This window comes from Anastrepha ludens, chromosome 5 (assembly GCF_028408465.1).
Source record: "Anastrepha ludens isolate Willacy chromosome 5, idAnaLude1.1, whole genome shotgun sequence".
NCBI lineage: Eukaryota > Metazoa > Arthropoda > Insecta > Diptera > Tephritidae > Anastrepha > Anastrepha ludens.
The window spans coordinates 111,424,732-111,441,867 of NC_071501.1; the positions used below are offsets into that span (position 1 = coordinate 111,424,732).

Below are 17,136 nucleotides of genomic sequence, written 5' to 3' on the forward strand. Positions count from 1 at the left end.
ACATGCAGCAATCATTAGCAAAATCGTTTTCCTCGAAGCTCCTTTTTTCATTTTTGGAAATAAATATTTCAGCTAAAGAGATGACTCAATCTTGACTTTACGGATTGCTGATTTTATATTTCGAAATCACTCTGAGCTGTCTTCGCAGCAAGACCCATGCGAACGGACGCATCGGCCCCGAATCTATCTTTTAACTGTTGCTAAAGGTAAAGCGTCATATTGAGAAAATATTCATTATAATAATATTAATGATAACACGATGCCTTCTAAATAAAATACAATTAATAAAAAAGTTATAGTAAAAAATGGCCTCGGTAGTGTAGCATAAGTGCACTAGCCTGCCATCCCAGAGGTTGTGGGTTCGAGTCCCACGTAAAGCACGGCCCTCGCACTTTTCCAAATTTACCTACCCTATTTCTAAAAAAAAAAAATTATTCCTCAACCCAAAAACTTATCCTTTCCATCCTTACTCCCACACAATAGTCAGCGCATTATTTGCATTGTGGCCGCTAAAACAGGCAAAACCCAAAGAAATAGCACACAGTTACACATTGCATCAGTGGCGCCAGCAAGAGGAAATGGGTAACCGCTTTAATAGCGCAGGCACACCAAATTTAGCGAAGTCCTCAACCATCTGTGCGATCCTTCGCTAGAAAAATGTGATGTCGCTCTAAACGGTTAGAAGGCGTTGTGCCTAAGCAACGACAGGTGGGCATTCCCACTATTTAGGACTGGTAGCGGCAACCTAATCACCTACCCTGTCAGAAATCAAAATAGATTAACGAAAACAACGCAAGCCTGAGTCTTGTCGAGACTCCCGAGTGGAGAGAAGAAGGGAAAAATAAAAAAAGATAAAATATAAATAAAAAAATAAAAATAAATAATAGGTTAGGTTAGGTTAGCCTGGTTGGCAATAAGCCACGCATAGACCTTTTGGCCCCTAGCGATACCAGATGGAGAAAATAAATAATAAGAATAAATAAAAAATGAAAAAAACTCGCTTAAACACTCGTATGCATTCTCATTCCACATCTTGCTCATGCCTCAAACATATTGAGATGATCATGGAGGGTGTTCAAAACCTTTCATAGTTGATACTCCAACCACTTCTGCCTTTCGTTTCTTGCTCCGAACAGGCATCTTCCAAAACAAGTTTTTGGACTTTTCAACAATATCTGAGGCTAATTTCGCCACGATCAGCCGGCGTGAGCGCTGGCCGTGCTGACTTCACTGTCTACCTTGCTTGAACAGTCCAGGCTATTTATGAATAATTGCTTCTCCTGTTCAACGGTTATCGTAACCCTATGGCATCTTTAACATACTGATTTTTGGCGTAAGAAACTTAACCGTGGCAATCACTCAGTTTTCTCCATAGTTTGAATATCCATATATATATTGTACATATATTTATAGTTGTATGGAGTCACCAAGTAGTGTTCATCAGCAATGTCTAAAATCTTTGGATTTTTTATTTATTTATTTGAAAGTCAACGATGCATTGATACACTAGTGCGCTCTACTATAAAAAGCAACAAGTACTATTTTAGACTAAGAAAGACATTACAAAATGAAATGATAAAAATAAAAAACTTTCGTTCATAAGGAGTGTGGACCTGCAGAATGACTGGAAACCGGTTTTCAATATTTTTAGCTTTCAACTGCATTCCAAAGTTTTTTGTTGTAAAATGCTGTACCAGTTAATATAATATGATAATTTGAAGAATATTGAGCTTGCGCTGAAGCATGTTTACAGATGAAGAAACGTATTTATAGCTTATCTAATTAATTCTTCTCAATTTACACCAGCGTGCGAAAAGCATCAAAAGTTAGAGCGTTAATTTTATCTGTGCTAAAGTCGACACATCGCCTCACACAATCACTCGACTTCATAATCTATGTACAGTGTATAAAAAAAGTTTACGTACGCCAACTAATAACATATACTCGAATACATGGCGAAAAAATATACCTATAAGTGAAGTTTTGAAAGCTACAAAACAAAATAAAGAGAAAATAGTATGGGTGTGTATTATGCTAAGCAATAAAAAAGTAAAACATAAAACAAACAAAATAAAAATATAAAAATAATAAAATAATAATTATTATGTAAAAAAAAAAAATGATTTAAATTTAAAAAACTAATAGTAACAAAAAAAAATAGTAATAATAAAAAATAATAATAAAAAAAAATATATAAATAAACAATTTAGTTCGCAAACCGCTGAAAAAAAAATGGTCGAAAACTTTTCTGACTCAATGTGTCTAAATTGAATGATTACTTGTTGTATTTTATTTAAGGGGTTATATACCTTGTGGTCCGGTGAAATTAGCGAAAGTTGGGTTTTTTTTAAAGATATGTAGCAATAATTTTATTGTATAAAAGTTTTTATTATTGGATATTACAATGTTTAAAGAAAAAAAAAGTTGATCGTTCACTAAGAGGCGACATCAATTACGAACAATTTAAAAAAAAAATTATAAAAATCGGTTGAATACTTTTTTTGCAATCGCGTCCACCGCAAAAGCATTTTTGGAAAAACACGTTTTTGAGATAATCGCGTTTAAAGTTTCAAGCGCCGCATGAGGCCGTACGCTCAGGACGTGACGACGCACAATTTAAAACGCTGTAACTTTCGATCTATTGCTCAGATCTCTATGAAATTTTTGGAAAATGTTCTCAAGGGATTGTACTTTACGATAAAGAAATAAAATTTATTTTGATTTTTTTGAAAAACACAAGGTATATAACCCCTTAAGTAAAGTTATTTTGAAAATAAACAATTAAAGCCATAAACTGGAATGTGTTTTTGCGTATAAACACAAATACAAATACGAATTGTGTACACAAAAAAGCACATAAATAAATAAATGGACACATGTTAAACTAAAATGCCAATGCTTTAAATTTATGGCTATTTTACTTAAGCTATTTTTACTTGGCTCATCAACTAATGCGCTGAAGATTATGCTTTAGATGCCAATTTCCCACACACAAAATATCAAAAGTTTTCCAAAAGGGCCAAGGTTGGCCTTCAACTGCAATTCTGTCATGAAAAATCTACCCACAAAAATTATTTGCCGTCCAGTGCTGGCATCTAAGAATTCTCCATTTATGTATGTATGTATAAAACATAATAATAACAAACATGAATATAAAACGAACAAAAAATGTGGGACAAAAGGTCGACTTCAATGCGACAGTCCAGGTCCAGTTTTTCTGTGACTTTCTTAAGCAAAATACCTTAAAACATCATCAAATTTTACCATTTAGCACAAATGGAGTCTTTACTACATATTTACTATACCAATCATCAATTGTTTTCTCACATCGTCTTTCGAGGAATTGTTTTTCTCTTATCTGTGAAGTGTAAAAACTATCGAAAGGAATTCTAGAACACGAATTTTTAAAGCTTATGGATTAAGTATGTTGACATCCACTGATGAACAAATAACAAATTCACAAGCGTTCGCTGCGTGTGTGCTATTTTCGAAATCATCATTCACCAATACAAACGAAAAGCTGAGTATGTTCCCACGACAGTCGGTTCTGCGTAACCGGAACGACCCGGGTTTATTTCGGTATATATATGCCACTCCAGCAGCATTCCCCAAACATGTATGGAGAATATTTATGCTGCTACATTAATATCTACAGCAACAACAATAAAAGCTCAAGTTGTCTAGTCAGACATCTATTTATTTTCTATAGGCCTGGTATGATACTATCGAATTTTAACATGACCTCTTCAAGTGATTTAGCACACTTCTTCCCTTTATCATTTCAGATTAATTTGAGGTTTGCACTTCGACCTCACGGTCTTTCGTTCCCTCTACTCATCACAATACCTCGTCCAGACCCACTTTCCTTATTAAACTCTGGTTAGAGCTGGGTTAGACTGAGCGTATGTGCCTTTCTTTTGACTTCGAAATGCCGAGATGTCACAAAGTTCTCCGCGCTATAATGTTGCGTTCAAGGGAAAGGTGCAATGTAGTCTCCTGGGATTGCTCTCAGAAATTACAAGAATTAGTGGGCCATAACACGATCGTGTGCAGATGACTGTGTTGTATGCAGTGAGAGTGCCCGTTAGCGCTATAAGTTTATTCTTTTGCGTTTTTTAAACCTCTTTTGGTTGTATCCCAACGGCACAGAACGCTTTGTTCTGCGGCCATATATTCCAGCGCCTATGCTTTCTGGTGTCTTCGAGCTATCTGGTTGTATACCAGTGCAGAGTACACTAATGGGATTTCCTTTCAAATGCAGGTGTACCTAGTAGTCCAGTTCAATTCTGAACTTTTTTCGAATTTGATGACTTTGGCTATATCATCTCTGGGTAGCTGGGAGTTGCAGACTTAGCAACTCCATGTTCTTAGATGATATCACTTTTCCACTACCGAAACCTTCCCTAGTAATATTCAACAGGTCACGCTTGATACTCTTCGTTAGGTATAAAGTTTTTTGTAATACCTATGTCACTTGTCTCACCAACACCTATACTTAGGTATATCGAAACGAAGAGCCATGAAAAGGTCAATGAGCGATACCATTTCCGCTTCGCTGCGAAGAATAAGCGCTAATCAACTCTATACCATGATAAAATTGTTAAATCTTTATAAAATGGTTAAAACGTTGCGTTATATGGTTTTTGTTGTGCTATGAAGTATATTTTTATAAAAAATAGTGGTGTGTTTATAACTTTCAAAGAGGTCGTAAGGGTATGAATGGATAGTGGTTAGGGCAAGTATACAAACAATAAATGGTGACCACAAAAATTGCAACAACTTTTACAAAATAAAAAAATTCCATCCGTGTAGACTAGTACATTATTTCTAATTGTTATTTCACCTCTAATTACGAATCCCGACGAAGTGCGCTCCTAATTATGAGTAATTCTTTCTTCCAACCAATCGAGTGCAAGCAATGCAGTAGGGAATAAAAATTAATGAGGTAGCTTTATGCCGAGCAAAGGAATGCACACCAACACATGCATACACACATACAAACAAATGTATAAACTACTGTCGAAATTGGAAACATTCCAACTTTGGTTAATGCCCATGACGGCATTGTGGGCACAAGTAATCGACGTACGAATACTCGTAACAACAAAACTGAGTAAGGTGGAAAAAAGTGCTGCGTTTGCGTGGAACCTGTTTGCACACTCCAACGCCCCCTCTTACCCATTTTAATACGAAGTAGAAAAGCAATTAACAGATACACTAACATTGCACTACAAGTGCAATGTATACAATTAATTGCTATGCTTGTTGTTGTTATTCTTGTGCTGTATTACATTACCCGGTGTAAATTGTTGCATCTACGGAGCTAACCAAGTAGACAGGTAAATAACCAAAGCGATTCTAACGTATATGCGTACATATGTATGTATGGACAATACTCTAGTGGCGAAGCGGAGGCGCAATTTTGTATTTTTTTTTTTTTTTTTTGCTTGCAATGTAGTTAGTAGCAAAATCAAATTTATGACTATGTAGTGAAGGGCGTGGATGTGTCCTTGCACCATGCATATACCCCATTTTGGGTGGAAGCGGTTGCATGCCAATGCCATAAGTTCGATTTATTTATCCTCAATTTAGTGTGGGCCAGTTGGTTGTGTTGCGCAAGCGAGTTGGGCAATGGAAGTTGTTGTTGAATAATTTAGTAAACCAGTTTATGAATATTCTAGTCAGGCTAGCGACAATCTGTTAGCCAAAATTAATCTATTTTCTCTCTTATCACAACCATGTGACTTATCCGCATACGAATACTTCGCAAGCACACGGACTCACCGCCATATACAAAGATATATATTCGTACATAGCTACTCTCGCGCAGACATTTGGCAAATTAGCAAACTATGTGCAAATTTTTTTAAACATTGTTCAATAACTATGCTACCCACAGCGCACCGAAATCTGTTAACAAATAGCCAACGAACATTTTTTAGATGATTACGTGTTTTTCGAACTTACTGAAGTAAAGCAAAAATAAAATACAAGTAAACGAATGAGGTTAAACAAAAAGAGAATGCAAAATAATTAAACCATGTGAGGGGTGGCGCGAGGTACGACGGTACGGTGGTGCGGTGGAGCATACCAATCATTTTTTACTCGTAGCCAGCTGAATTGTTTAACTTTTTGCTTACTTGTTGCCGAGCGCTGAACGCTGAGAGCGCCAACAACAGTAGACTTTCGTTATAATAGATCGAAGAACGCACGGCGATGCTCCATTTGAAAGCAAGCTGGTTATTAGAAGCGAATGTTTATAGAAATAAGATGTAATAAACATAAAAAGGCAACTTCTTGGTTAGCCGACCGGCCGAATGCATGGATGTAAAATGTTTTGACTAAAATTCAGTCTTTCGGCTAATCAGCCTTCAAGCAGTTCGGTTACAAATTTGAGCAGAATTTAATTGATTTTTAAGAAATTTTATGAAAATAGATACATATGGGCATTTTCACGGTAACGGACGCGTCCAAAACAATGAAGACAAAGTAAAAGTTTATATATATAGATATTGTTTTAAAGGGCTGACGGAGTGCTAGATTTTAATATATACGGGAAAGATCTGTTACAAATAAGTACGTAGTTATAAGCAATTATAAAGTGATACGGACGCGACAAAAAATAGAAGTTTTTTTGAGGCGCATTCAGAAATATACAAAATTCAGCAAATTAAGGATTTTTATATATATACAATATATATGTTAATAAATGCGAACAGATGACTGTTATTCGTAGGTTTATGAAATATGATAATTTTCTCTTCGTTTTTTTAGTTGAGTATAGAAGAAATACGGACGCGACATAGCGGACGCGACAAAATTTTCCATGAGCTAGGAAATAGAATTTTTTTCATTATAGCACTTCAATTTTATTGAAAATAAAAACTCAAGTAATATTACAGTAGAAACGACTTAAAAAATTAAGAAGAAAGTTATTAGTTTTTAGGATGGTCTATTTTAATTATTTTCTTTAATGAATAGGCCGTCCGAGCAACTTCAATACATTTACTGTCGAAGTATGAAAACCAATGCATACTTTTAACTCCTTTGATATTTGGAACATTTTGCCATAACTCTGACAGTTGATTAGAAAAACTATCAATTTGTGTTTCAGAGATATACAAAATTTTACTCCATCAATGTTGTTCTTAGCACATTCATAGAAGCATAAGGCATCACCGAGAATGATATTTCTTGCTTTAACGATTTGCCAGACTTTTCGTTTAACTACGGCACCTATTCCGTCTACAGCACCTTTGCCATATGAAGTGGCGAAAAAATTACACCCTAAGATTCCGCAATGAAATTCAGCTGCAAGTCTTGGAATACTAGAAAGAATAAATTTATTTTTGAATTGGGAAGTGCTTCCATCAGAGAAAATATAAATGCTGGTATCTCCTTTGTACTGGTTTTGTAAGATATTGATAATTTTGGAAATAAAGCAGTAAACGTCGAATTTACTGTGAGTCAATCTATCACTGATAACAGCATAGGACTTGATTTCACCAAGAACCCAAGCTACGCACGTAAACACTCTTACTTGGTTATAACTAAAGTGGGCATCTTGAATTTCGTTTTGGCATGTCAAGCGATAATTTTCAGCAAAATCAACTGGAATAACAATTTCATTAGCTGCTAAATTTTTCTTTTTAATTTCAAAGTAATTTTGTTGGTGACGTTTAATAAAACAACGCATTTTAAAAGCTGGTAGCTGAATCTCTACATCATGAATTAAGTAGCTTAAAGACCAATAGTTTCAAGTTATGCGATCGTCTACTTTTCTCCACTGTTTCCATTTGATTTGCGTATCAAATTGATTAATAAACTGTATTGGAACTAGATCGTCTTTAATATCGCGTACACAGCTGTCACAGGTATTAGCCATGCACTTTTCATTCATAACGTCGCAGCAAACTGATGTAAGAAATAAATCAGCTTTGGCAGGAATCTGCGGTATAATCTTATTTATTTATTGCCTAAAGATTTGAGGATAGCTATTTTTCTATTCAGGTTTTTAGGTAACGCACGCTCAACTTTTTTTATTGGTTTTCCCATCGTTTGCTTACAGCTGTAAATTTCGCAATTCAAACTAACAATATTATTTACTCTCTTTTTTTGCCGCAAAATTTGCTGCCTAACACGGTCCTTTTCTTTCTTCTTTTCTAATAAATTGCTATCACTTTTCATTTTTTGCGATAATCTTTTTCGGTACTCTTGCTTTCGTTTAGCTTCTTTCTTCTTGTCTTCCTGCCATTTCTCGACGTTTTCTTTCATTTTCTCTCTATATTTCGTTGTTATTGCTTTTCTTGTTTCTTTTGCCGTTTTTGCCATCTATAAAATTTTAATCTTGTGCAATCTCTACGAGTTTATTTAAAATTTAAAGTTCGCGGTAACGGACGCGACGAATTTCGAACACCAATAAATTTTATTAATCGTTTTTGTCGAGAGTCAATGGCTACTTTTCTTAAGTGAAATAAGTTATTTGCTTAAAGTCTGAAAGCATTTTATACTTCAACACTTTTTGCACTAATGAGAACAATAAATGCTATTTTTCGGTAACGGACGCGACATACGAATATAAGCAGAAGTAATCAAAAAAAAAAAAACTACCGTTATTCGATCTCCACTAAGTCTCTCTGCTTGTTAAACATTATGTTACTATCAGTAGAAGATTTTTAAATTATAAAAACATCATTGTATTGCTTTGAATAAGGGAATATTACAAGGAAAAAAGTTGGTATATTTGGTCAAAAGAGTTAGATTTTTGTAAATTTTGCATATTCGTTGTATATTTCGGTTCAAAATTAAAAGAAAAGAAAAATTCTTTTATATTTATAAAGTAAACACATTTGAGATTTATTATTCATCAACAAAAAGTTCTCAGGAACAGTTTGAGTTTTGCACTCGTGGTTGACCTTTTTGTGAAAATGCCCATATGCATGTGCCCCTTTCCTCGATGATGGGCTTTCTGAGCGAATATTTGGTTCAAGTACATTTTGCAAGCCTCCATTGAAAGAAAAGTTCTGCATAGACGGCAACAAATGATAACTTAAGCGTATTAGGCAAAGACAACAAGATAAGTAACTTTTTTATCCTATTCAAAGTAAAGTGTTGCTGAAATTGATCGAAAGTCGTCGGACGTTTACGCTGAACATTTTTTTTTTTTGTTTTGGACAGACTAGCAAGTATGGCATTCAGGCAACATTAAGTCCATTATACTACACTCGGGTTCCCTTTTTAATTTTCTTTAAATCTATCCGACCTCCGAAGAAATCTGAGCAGATCTTGTGGTACCAAGGAGCCAAGGTGGTCGCTTCATAACACACATCAGTGCCAAAGACCTCAAGCCTGATTCGAGCGAACTCCGGACAGACGCATAGAAAGTGGTGCGCCGTCTCATCCTCCTCTCCACTTGCTGGACAGAGTACACTGTCTGAAATGCCTACCTTTTCCATGTGCTTCGCCCATAGAAAATGGCCCGTCATCAGTCCAACCAGCTGCCTACAGTCCCTTCTGCTCAATGACAGAAGGATCTGCGACAGTCGGTCGGACGTGACAGGCAACATCAGTTTTGTCCATCTGAACATACTTCTTGTTAGTTATAGTAGTAAGTTTGGCACTGAAGGCAAGGAAGAGACGAAGTTTTAGCCACCTTTCAGAGAAGACCTTTGCTAGAATTGTTATAAATGACGCAATTTGAGTGTGACGTTCTCATATGTTAGAAATACTTCTTCGAAAGCCTAAAAAAACCATTTATGCATTGACCGGTAATTGCGAATAATATAGTAAACGAATGCCATTCCCATGCCAGCCAGTTCTACCTACCGGAATGACTCGGGTTTTTCCCCGATCAAGCGCGGCCGCCCTGTGAATTAGCCCATCTAGTACGCTGAGCCTCACTACCGTGAACACAGGAAAACATATTCATGCTGCATAAGTCATGTATTTTTGGTATGATCAGTAGTGAGAAGTGAAGGATTTACTGTGAGCTGTTAAAACTTGGCGCGACTACCCCGTCGACAACTTTTCATCATAACAATGGTTTAATTTTCGCTTATCGATTTAATTATACAAGGTGGCGCGAATTTAATCAATCCAATTTCGATTTCGAATAACTTTTTTATTTAATAAAAAAAATATTTTCAGTGATGGAAATCTTTATCGTGACTTTTACGCGCCCATGATTTGTCTGCTCGTATACTGCAGCTGTCTAGTCACAAGCGTTGTTGTTGTAGCAGCAAAAACATTTCCCATACATGTACGGGGAGTGCTTCGGTAATAATTTGTAAGAAGAACGTGGACGCCAAACAAGGATTTCTTGAGTAATTTGTTGTTTGAAAGAGAATAGACAATGGTACTTAAAGAGCAATCAAGAGTTTATATAAGCTTATTTCGAATATGTATATGATTTCCGCCGTAGCCGAATGGGTTGGTGCGTAATTACCATTCGGAATTCACAGAGAGAACGTTAGTTCGAATCTCGGTGAAACATCACAATTAAGAAAAACATTTTTCTAATAGCGGTCGCCCCTCGGCAGGCAATGGCAAACCTCCGAGTGTATTTCTGCCATAAAAAAGCTTCTTATAAAAATATCTGCCATTCGGAGTCGGCTTGAAACTGTAGGTCCCTCCATTTGTGGAACAATATCAAGACGCACACCACAAATAGGAAGAGGAGCTCACCCAAAAAGGGTGTACGCCCCAATTATATATATATGTATATATATATATGATTTCCTTAAACCAAATAACTTCAGAGAGCTCATCAATCTTTATTCGAAAGGTATTCGAAACGATTGTTGGTATATGCATGGGCAAAATGAAAACCCAAAATAATTTATATGTAGTAAAACGAAAGTTATGGATAATAAAATATATACTATGTATTTCAGGGCACTACTATTTTTTTGACCGCCACTATATATTATATAAGTATAAAACAAAGATTATCTGATAAATTTAGAATGCTTGCAAATGTATTCTCAACTTACCTCCTGTGTGATGTCTAACTCGTGTTTGGCATGATCGTACAACGTCTCCAACTCCTCACATTTTTGTTCAAGAGTCGATTTCTCCTCCAACAGCGACAGTCCATATTGTGCAGATTGTGCTCGCTCACTGGCCGCCTGATCTAGTTCGCGCGTCAGCCGCTCAACTTCCATACGCAACTCCTCATTAGTTTTGCCGGCTGTTGCGGCATTTTCCAATTCAGACATACTGCAGCCGTCTTGCGTGTTTGTGTATTGGTTTTGTAATGGACGGGTGGTTTATTTTTGGAGGGGATGATTAAGGGATTAAATAGTCAAACGGTTGATACGCTCAGACGAATCGTATTTGTGTTAATGTTGTATGTATGATGTGTATTAGACGGAATGGGAGAAGTCGCTCCAGAAATATAGTTTGTTGCAGCGGTGGGATATATCTATATCCAATTTCGGTTTTGGTACTCGTTTTGAGTTCTTAATCTGCAGTGGACGGCAGCCGTGCTTGAATTTATATAACGGCGACTACAGATCATCAATAGTGGGTGTGGCAGGTTGTTGTGGGCGGAATTGTGATGTGTTCGCCTGTATAGCGTTTCGAATCGTTGCGTTTAGAGGGACGTGTATGTATTTATGTCGCTTTGGTTAGTGTTTTTTTTTTTTTTTTGTTGCTAACCCGTTTAGCCGTATTCGCTAGCAGTTTTAGCACCAATACTAAAATTTCACTTTGCACTCACACTACTCTATTCTGTTGGACGTATTTTTTTTTTTAAATTCCTCGACTTTACTCCACTTTTCTCTCCACTTCCGTTGTTGCCGTTATCGCTTACCACAACTCTTTCTTTGGTAACATGCTTTATTCTCTATTTTTACGTTATGTGCTTTGTGCTTTTATTGCCCTCTTTGGTAATTTTTTATAACGTTTTGCAAATTACTGAAGTGGAATGAATATTGAATTTCGCCTGTCACATCGGTCTCACTTCAATTTGCAATTTAATTAACAAATTGTAGTCAATTATTAAATTAAATTAAATTGCTACAATGCACATCTACTAAGCCAAATTAACGAAAACACACAAGCTTTGTATGTAGAGGTAAATGAGCGCAAGTAGATTAAGCTGAAGTAAACACTAACAATATCCAATCCAAAGAAATAAATGCGTCTAAAACTTGAAAGACGCACTGAATTAAAATGATCCAATTAACGAAAAATGGGAAGCAGTGACATCACGACGGAGCGCCTTTTTACTTCTCACCAACACTGCATACGTCAACTTCCACCTGGAGTCTCCACACACACAGGCTTTTCACCACCCCTTTAGCAGGGAATGAGAAGAAATTGTTCACTTAAATTCTCTTGCTTCACTATTATTTTTTGTATTAAATTAAAGGGCAGAACTTTAAAAAGGTTTGTATGCTGCGATTTCTATAAAAGATATCCCCAAAAGTGGAAAATCTTTGTTAAAACGCTAAAAAGACTATTCACACTATACACGTCTTTTCTTTTCGTGAGTGACTAACGGAATGTGTGTGTGAAAATTTTGCATTCTCTCTTTTGCGTATACTTTGTCAGAATGTCAAAATTAGACAGAGTTGCATGTGGAATAAGGTTGGGAACATAACATGAGTCATAGTAACGGGATTGAAGGAAATTCTTAAGCTATTCAATTTATCCAAGTTATTATTTATAATGGTTAAGACATATAAATTTTTATTAAAAATTTCACAGCTTTCATTTATAGCACTTCTTGAATACAATCTTGTAACGACATAACAGTAAAGTCACTAACATTGTCGATATAAAAATTATGACATATTATTTCTAAACTTTTACATGGGAAAGCAAAATAAATGGAGCAATTTTTCAAGTTATTGATAAATATGTTTAAAATTGAGTAATAGACACGAAAAACTTAATTATGAAGAATATTCAATAGTGGTTCTAATATTTATTTATTTATGTTTAGATATTAGAGAAATTGTTTCGACGACATTCAATTATGGGAACAACATGTTATTTCAAAAGCAGAACACATGATGCTCATTTTCAGAATCGCACGATTTTTAAAACTATTTTGATATTGTTATTTTAATTTCTATGGAATTTTTTAGTAATTCTGATGGCAAATTTGACCTTATTAAAATTTTTTTAATTTGGGTATGTTGTTTTATTTTTTATAAAACATATGTAATTTTGATAAAAAATTTAATGTATTACTTTAAGTAACAATATTAATTTTTATTAGTGCCAATTCTTCACCACAAAAGCGATTTTCTTAAAAGTCAGGATAACGGTAATTCTAATATTAAGAATTACATTGGAGGTAAAAAATAGTTAGTACTGTTCTTCGTTATAAAATCTTATTTTTTTTACCAGAAAACTATTATTTTAAAGAAACTGAGTTATACAATGATTATTTATCTTTAGAAGGAATAAAAAAGATTTTATAAAGGTACGTGCGCTTAGAAGTAAAGAAAATAGTACAACTTTTGCCTGGAAATGTTTTTGCGTGAATGGCTTAATATGTGGTTTTTCTTAGTGTCACACTGGCAAACTAAGAAATAACAGGTTGGATCATATGCGTTCGGTTGATAGCATTGCTACTTAATTATTCCAATATAATAGAAACAAATATACCTAATAAGTGGCCCTCGTGTAGTAAATGCTCGCAGCCTGCTATGATTATATACCTATGCTTGCAATTTATAATTGATAATATTTTATATTAAACCTTTGTAAAGATTAAATGCAGGCAATCCTACCGTTTCCAATTAGTCTAACGAATAACACTGCGACCCTGTTATCAGCTGTAGTGTTCTTTAAGCACACACATTCACACTAAAAAAAGTTGTCAAACGCAAAATATACAATTAGAAAAGAAAGGAAAACATCGTGAAAAGCATACAGCAACGAAAAAGCCAGGAACTAAATTGTGTGCGAATTTTCGTGCGCTATTTGTTTTACTTGACTTGAATTACTAATTAAACAGAGCTAGTGATCATATTACTAATGTGACAATAAGCTAATGATGTCAAAATTGCAAAATTTGTGTGAAATTACAAGAAAAGTGAGAAAGAATTGCGCAATAGTGTTTTAAGTGGAAATAACAAAAAAAGAACAACGGTAAAGAACAGCAACATCAACTTCACAAAAGCAACAAGAGACAAGGAAGCACACCATCGTTGGAGGCACGCACTCCCAAGGCGTGTTTAATTGAAAAGCAGATTTTTAAGAAACATTTTTTACCTCAACCAGTGTTTTACATTAAAGTTGGGCAGAATTTGTCGGCCCTGTTTACTTAAAAGGCTGTGAATATTTCACAGGTGTGGTGTGTGGGCGGTATTGCGGCAGCGACTGAAGCAGGTGAAGTCACAGCTGCATACACACACACTTGGGTCAAAAACCGCTCTTTGTTGCTCAACAAGAACAATTGCTCCATTATGGAAGTAAAAGATGTGTTGCATCGTGAGGGGCGAGACGCGAAAAATTTACTTATCTACCAATTTCGCGACGATCAACTGCCAACCGATGGCTGCCAACCCGCTACGGGAAGTAAGTATTTGGTGTAAATGTGTGTTTTTAAATATTATTAATGCCTTTTCATTTTCTGCAAATGGTTACCAGAAACTTCACCTTTGTCGCTAAACGTACGCAAGCCGCCAGTTGCACCCTCGAAGTCACCCAACTCGCTCAAGGGCGCACTTTCGCCTATACATACTGCGAAAGTGCAAAAGACTGGGCCGCGTGTGCGTAGTGCTTCAACAGGCCGCGACAAAAAATCAGAGCTTCAAGCACGTTACTGGGCGTTGTTGTTTGGCAATCTGCAGCGCGCTGTCAATGAAATCTATCAGACAGTAGAGTGCTGTGAGAACATATCATGGTGTCAGGAGGCGATTTTGGTGCTCGAAAACTATGTGCGCGATTTCAAAGCGCTCAGTGAGTGGTTCAAGGTTTCATGGGATTACGAGTCACGGCCTTTACAGCAGCGACCGCATTCGCTTGCGTGGGAAGTTCGGAAAAGCAATCCGGCACCACGTGTACGTGCTAAAAGTTTAACTAGTCCCACTATGTCGGGCAAGTCAAGTCCTTCAGCATGTCTGTGCGCGTCAGGAAAGTCATCACCCTGCTGTGGGGACTCGGCATCACCACGCAAAAGCTTGCGCGCATGTGATCCGCTACCAAAAGGTGCTATGCGCGTTAATGTGCGTGAGCTATTCGCCCCAAGTAAAACTGGAACGGGTAGTGAACGTTCATCAGATGCGTCAGATTCAAAGAAGTGCATAGAGACTGAATCGGACGCCCATGTAGAGGCCGAACCGATGGATTTGCCAAATAGGTGCCATCAGTATGCGCAGACTGATCTTGAAGATGATCATTTGACTTTGGCAGATGTAAGAATGAAGATGCAAAGAGAAGCCGAGGAACGACAGATGGCTGAGCATGCAGAGCAAGAACGTTTGTGGCAAGAGGAAGAGTTTGAAAGGCAACGCCATTTGGAACACCAACAGTGGCAACGCGAGCGGGAACTGGAGAAGGCAGAGCAACACTTGATTGAACAGCAGCAGCAGCAGCAGCAGTTTGAGGAGGAGCACAAAGTGACAAATGAACAGATGCAGCAAGAAACACAGAAGAACTTAGTAGGTGCGCCAGCTGTGGATGTGCTTGTAGGAAATGGAAACGAATCTAGCGCCACGGATACTGATGATTCACATTTTGGCATTCATCGTGAGCCAACGGCATTAGAGATGACTGTGCAACGGCTGAATCAGATGGAGAACGATATTCTGCTCAAAGATGCTAATAAAATGCCAACTCCACCAACAGCTGAACTGAAGAAGGTAGAGCCCATAGCTGACATAAAACCTACTGCCCCCGCTGCCGTGCCAGATGCTGCGAAGAAAGCAGCCGCACCAGTGCCCGCGACAGCTCCAAATGGTCCTCTAAAGTATTCCAGTGTGTTGAATCGTCCTGCTGCTGCGCGCGCTGCAACTGTGAATGCATCAAAGCCATCAATTGCGGCACGTCCTTTAGCCACTGTTTCGGCAGTTAATAAACCAGTGCCATCACAAGCGCAGAAGTCTGCGTTCAACACCAGCTTACGCCGCTCTGCCACTCCTGCCGCGTTGGGAAAAACTTCAGCTACGCGTTTATCAGCCGGAGGAACAGGCTCCGGCCCCGGAGTTGGCGGACGCTACATGACGCCACGTCCATCCAGTAAGACCGACAATTATGGACCGCCAACACATGTCGCTTCACGCTTGTCAGCGCGTTCGCGCACTATGATTGAAATGCAGCCAAAGGAACAAAAGTCACGCGCTGAACGTCCACAACAGCCACAACGTTATGCACCTACGGCGGCGTCCTCGAGAAAATCCTCGCGCGAAGATATTGGCAGCTCAAGCTCAACGCTGAAAGCGAGCACAGAACTTATATCGTCCTCAAGAAATAGCCTATCGCAGGCCGCTGCCGGTGCTGTTCACATAGACGAACGTCGTTCGGAGCCGAAACAGTTGCCGTCCGAAGCTAACGATGGTTGGTTTACAGTGAAAAATCGGCGTCGCTCCAGCATGCATTGGGCCAATCGCTTCAGCCAGCCAACAGGATATGCCAGTCTTCCAACATTAGCGCTCTTCAACGAGCAGTTAGCCGAAAAGGAAGAACACCAGCGCCACAAAAACATAGCACCAAAGAAGGAGCCAACGCCAGAAAATAGCAACGCTACCAACTCCACACAACCAACGGCGAAACAAGCGAAAGCACTCAAAGCGCAAAAGAGCGCAGAAAAGCCGTTGAAAAGTGTGACGCGCCCGGAAATAAAAAATGCCAAGGCAAAAGTTAATTCACTGCCTGTACCGCGCAAAAATGCCACTGCCACATCACACGCGTCCGCAACGCAGCGTAGTGGAGGCAGCGCTAATGGCGCCAATTCGGCACGCGCCTCTCATGTGCCAACACGCGAGGCGATTATTAAGCGGCAGAAGTCTGATTTGACGGGTCTGAAGATGACTTCATTGCATAAGGAATATATGCGGAGCGAGAAGTACGCGCAACGCAAGCAAAATGGACGTGCAGGCTCGCTAGAGAGCTCAGCCGCCGACTCGACCGAGACAGTTGTGGACGGTAAGTGAAAATGTGGTTAATGTCTGAGTTATG

At 37.8% G+C, this 17,136-nt stretch overlaps 2 protein-coding genes across 4 annotated transcripts in view; one reads left to right on the forward strand and one right to left on the reverse strand.

Moving 5' to 3' along the window:
- LOC128862992 (protein bicaudal D) overlaps positions 1–12,523 on the reverse strand; it is a 28,306-nt gene extending 15,783 nt beyond the window's left edge. For both annotated transcript variants that reach the window (XR_008454566.1, XM_054101859.1), the window contains exon 1: positions 10,992–12,523. Coding sequence is in view for 1 of the 2 variants with exons in the window: in XM_054101859.1 (XP_053957834.1) it covers positions 10,992–11,216 (225 nt within the window). In the remaining variant the exon portion in view is untranslated. The remainder of the gene's footprint in view (positions 1–10,991) is intronic.
- A 1,255-nt stretch (positions 12,524–13,778) lies between these two features.
- LOC128862994 (S phase cyclin A-associated protein in the endoplasmic reticulum) overlaps positions 13,779–17,136 on the forward strand; it is a 148,428-nt gene continuing 145,070 nt past the window's right edge. For both annotated transcript variants that reach the window (XR_008454567.1, XM_054101860.1), the window contains exons 1-2: positions 13,779–14,535; positions 14,608–17,103. Coding sequence is in view for 1 of the 2 variants with exons in the window: in XM_054101860.1 (XP_053957835.1) it covers positions 14,424–14,535; positions 14,608–17,103 (2,608 nt within the window). In the remaining variant the exon portion in view is untranslated. The remainder of the gene's footprint in view (positions 14,536–14,607; positions 17,104–17,136) is intronic.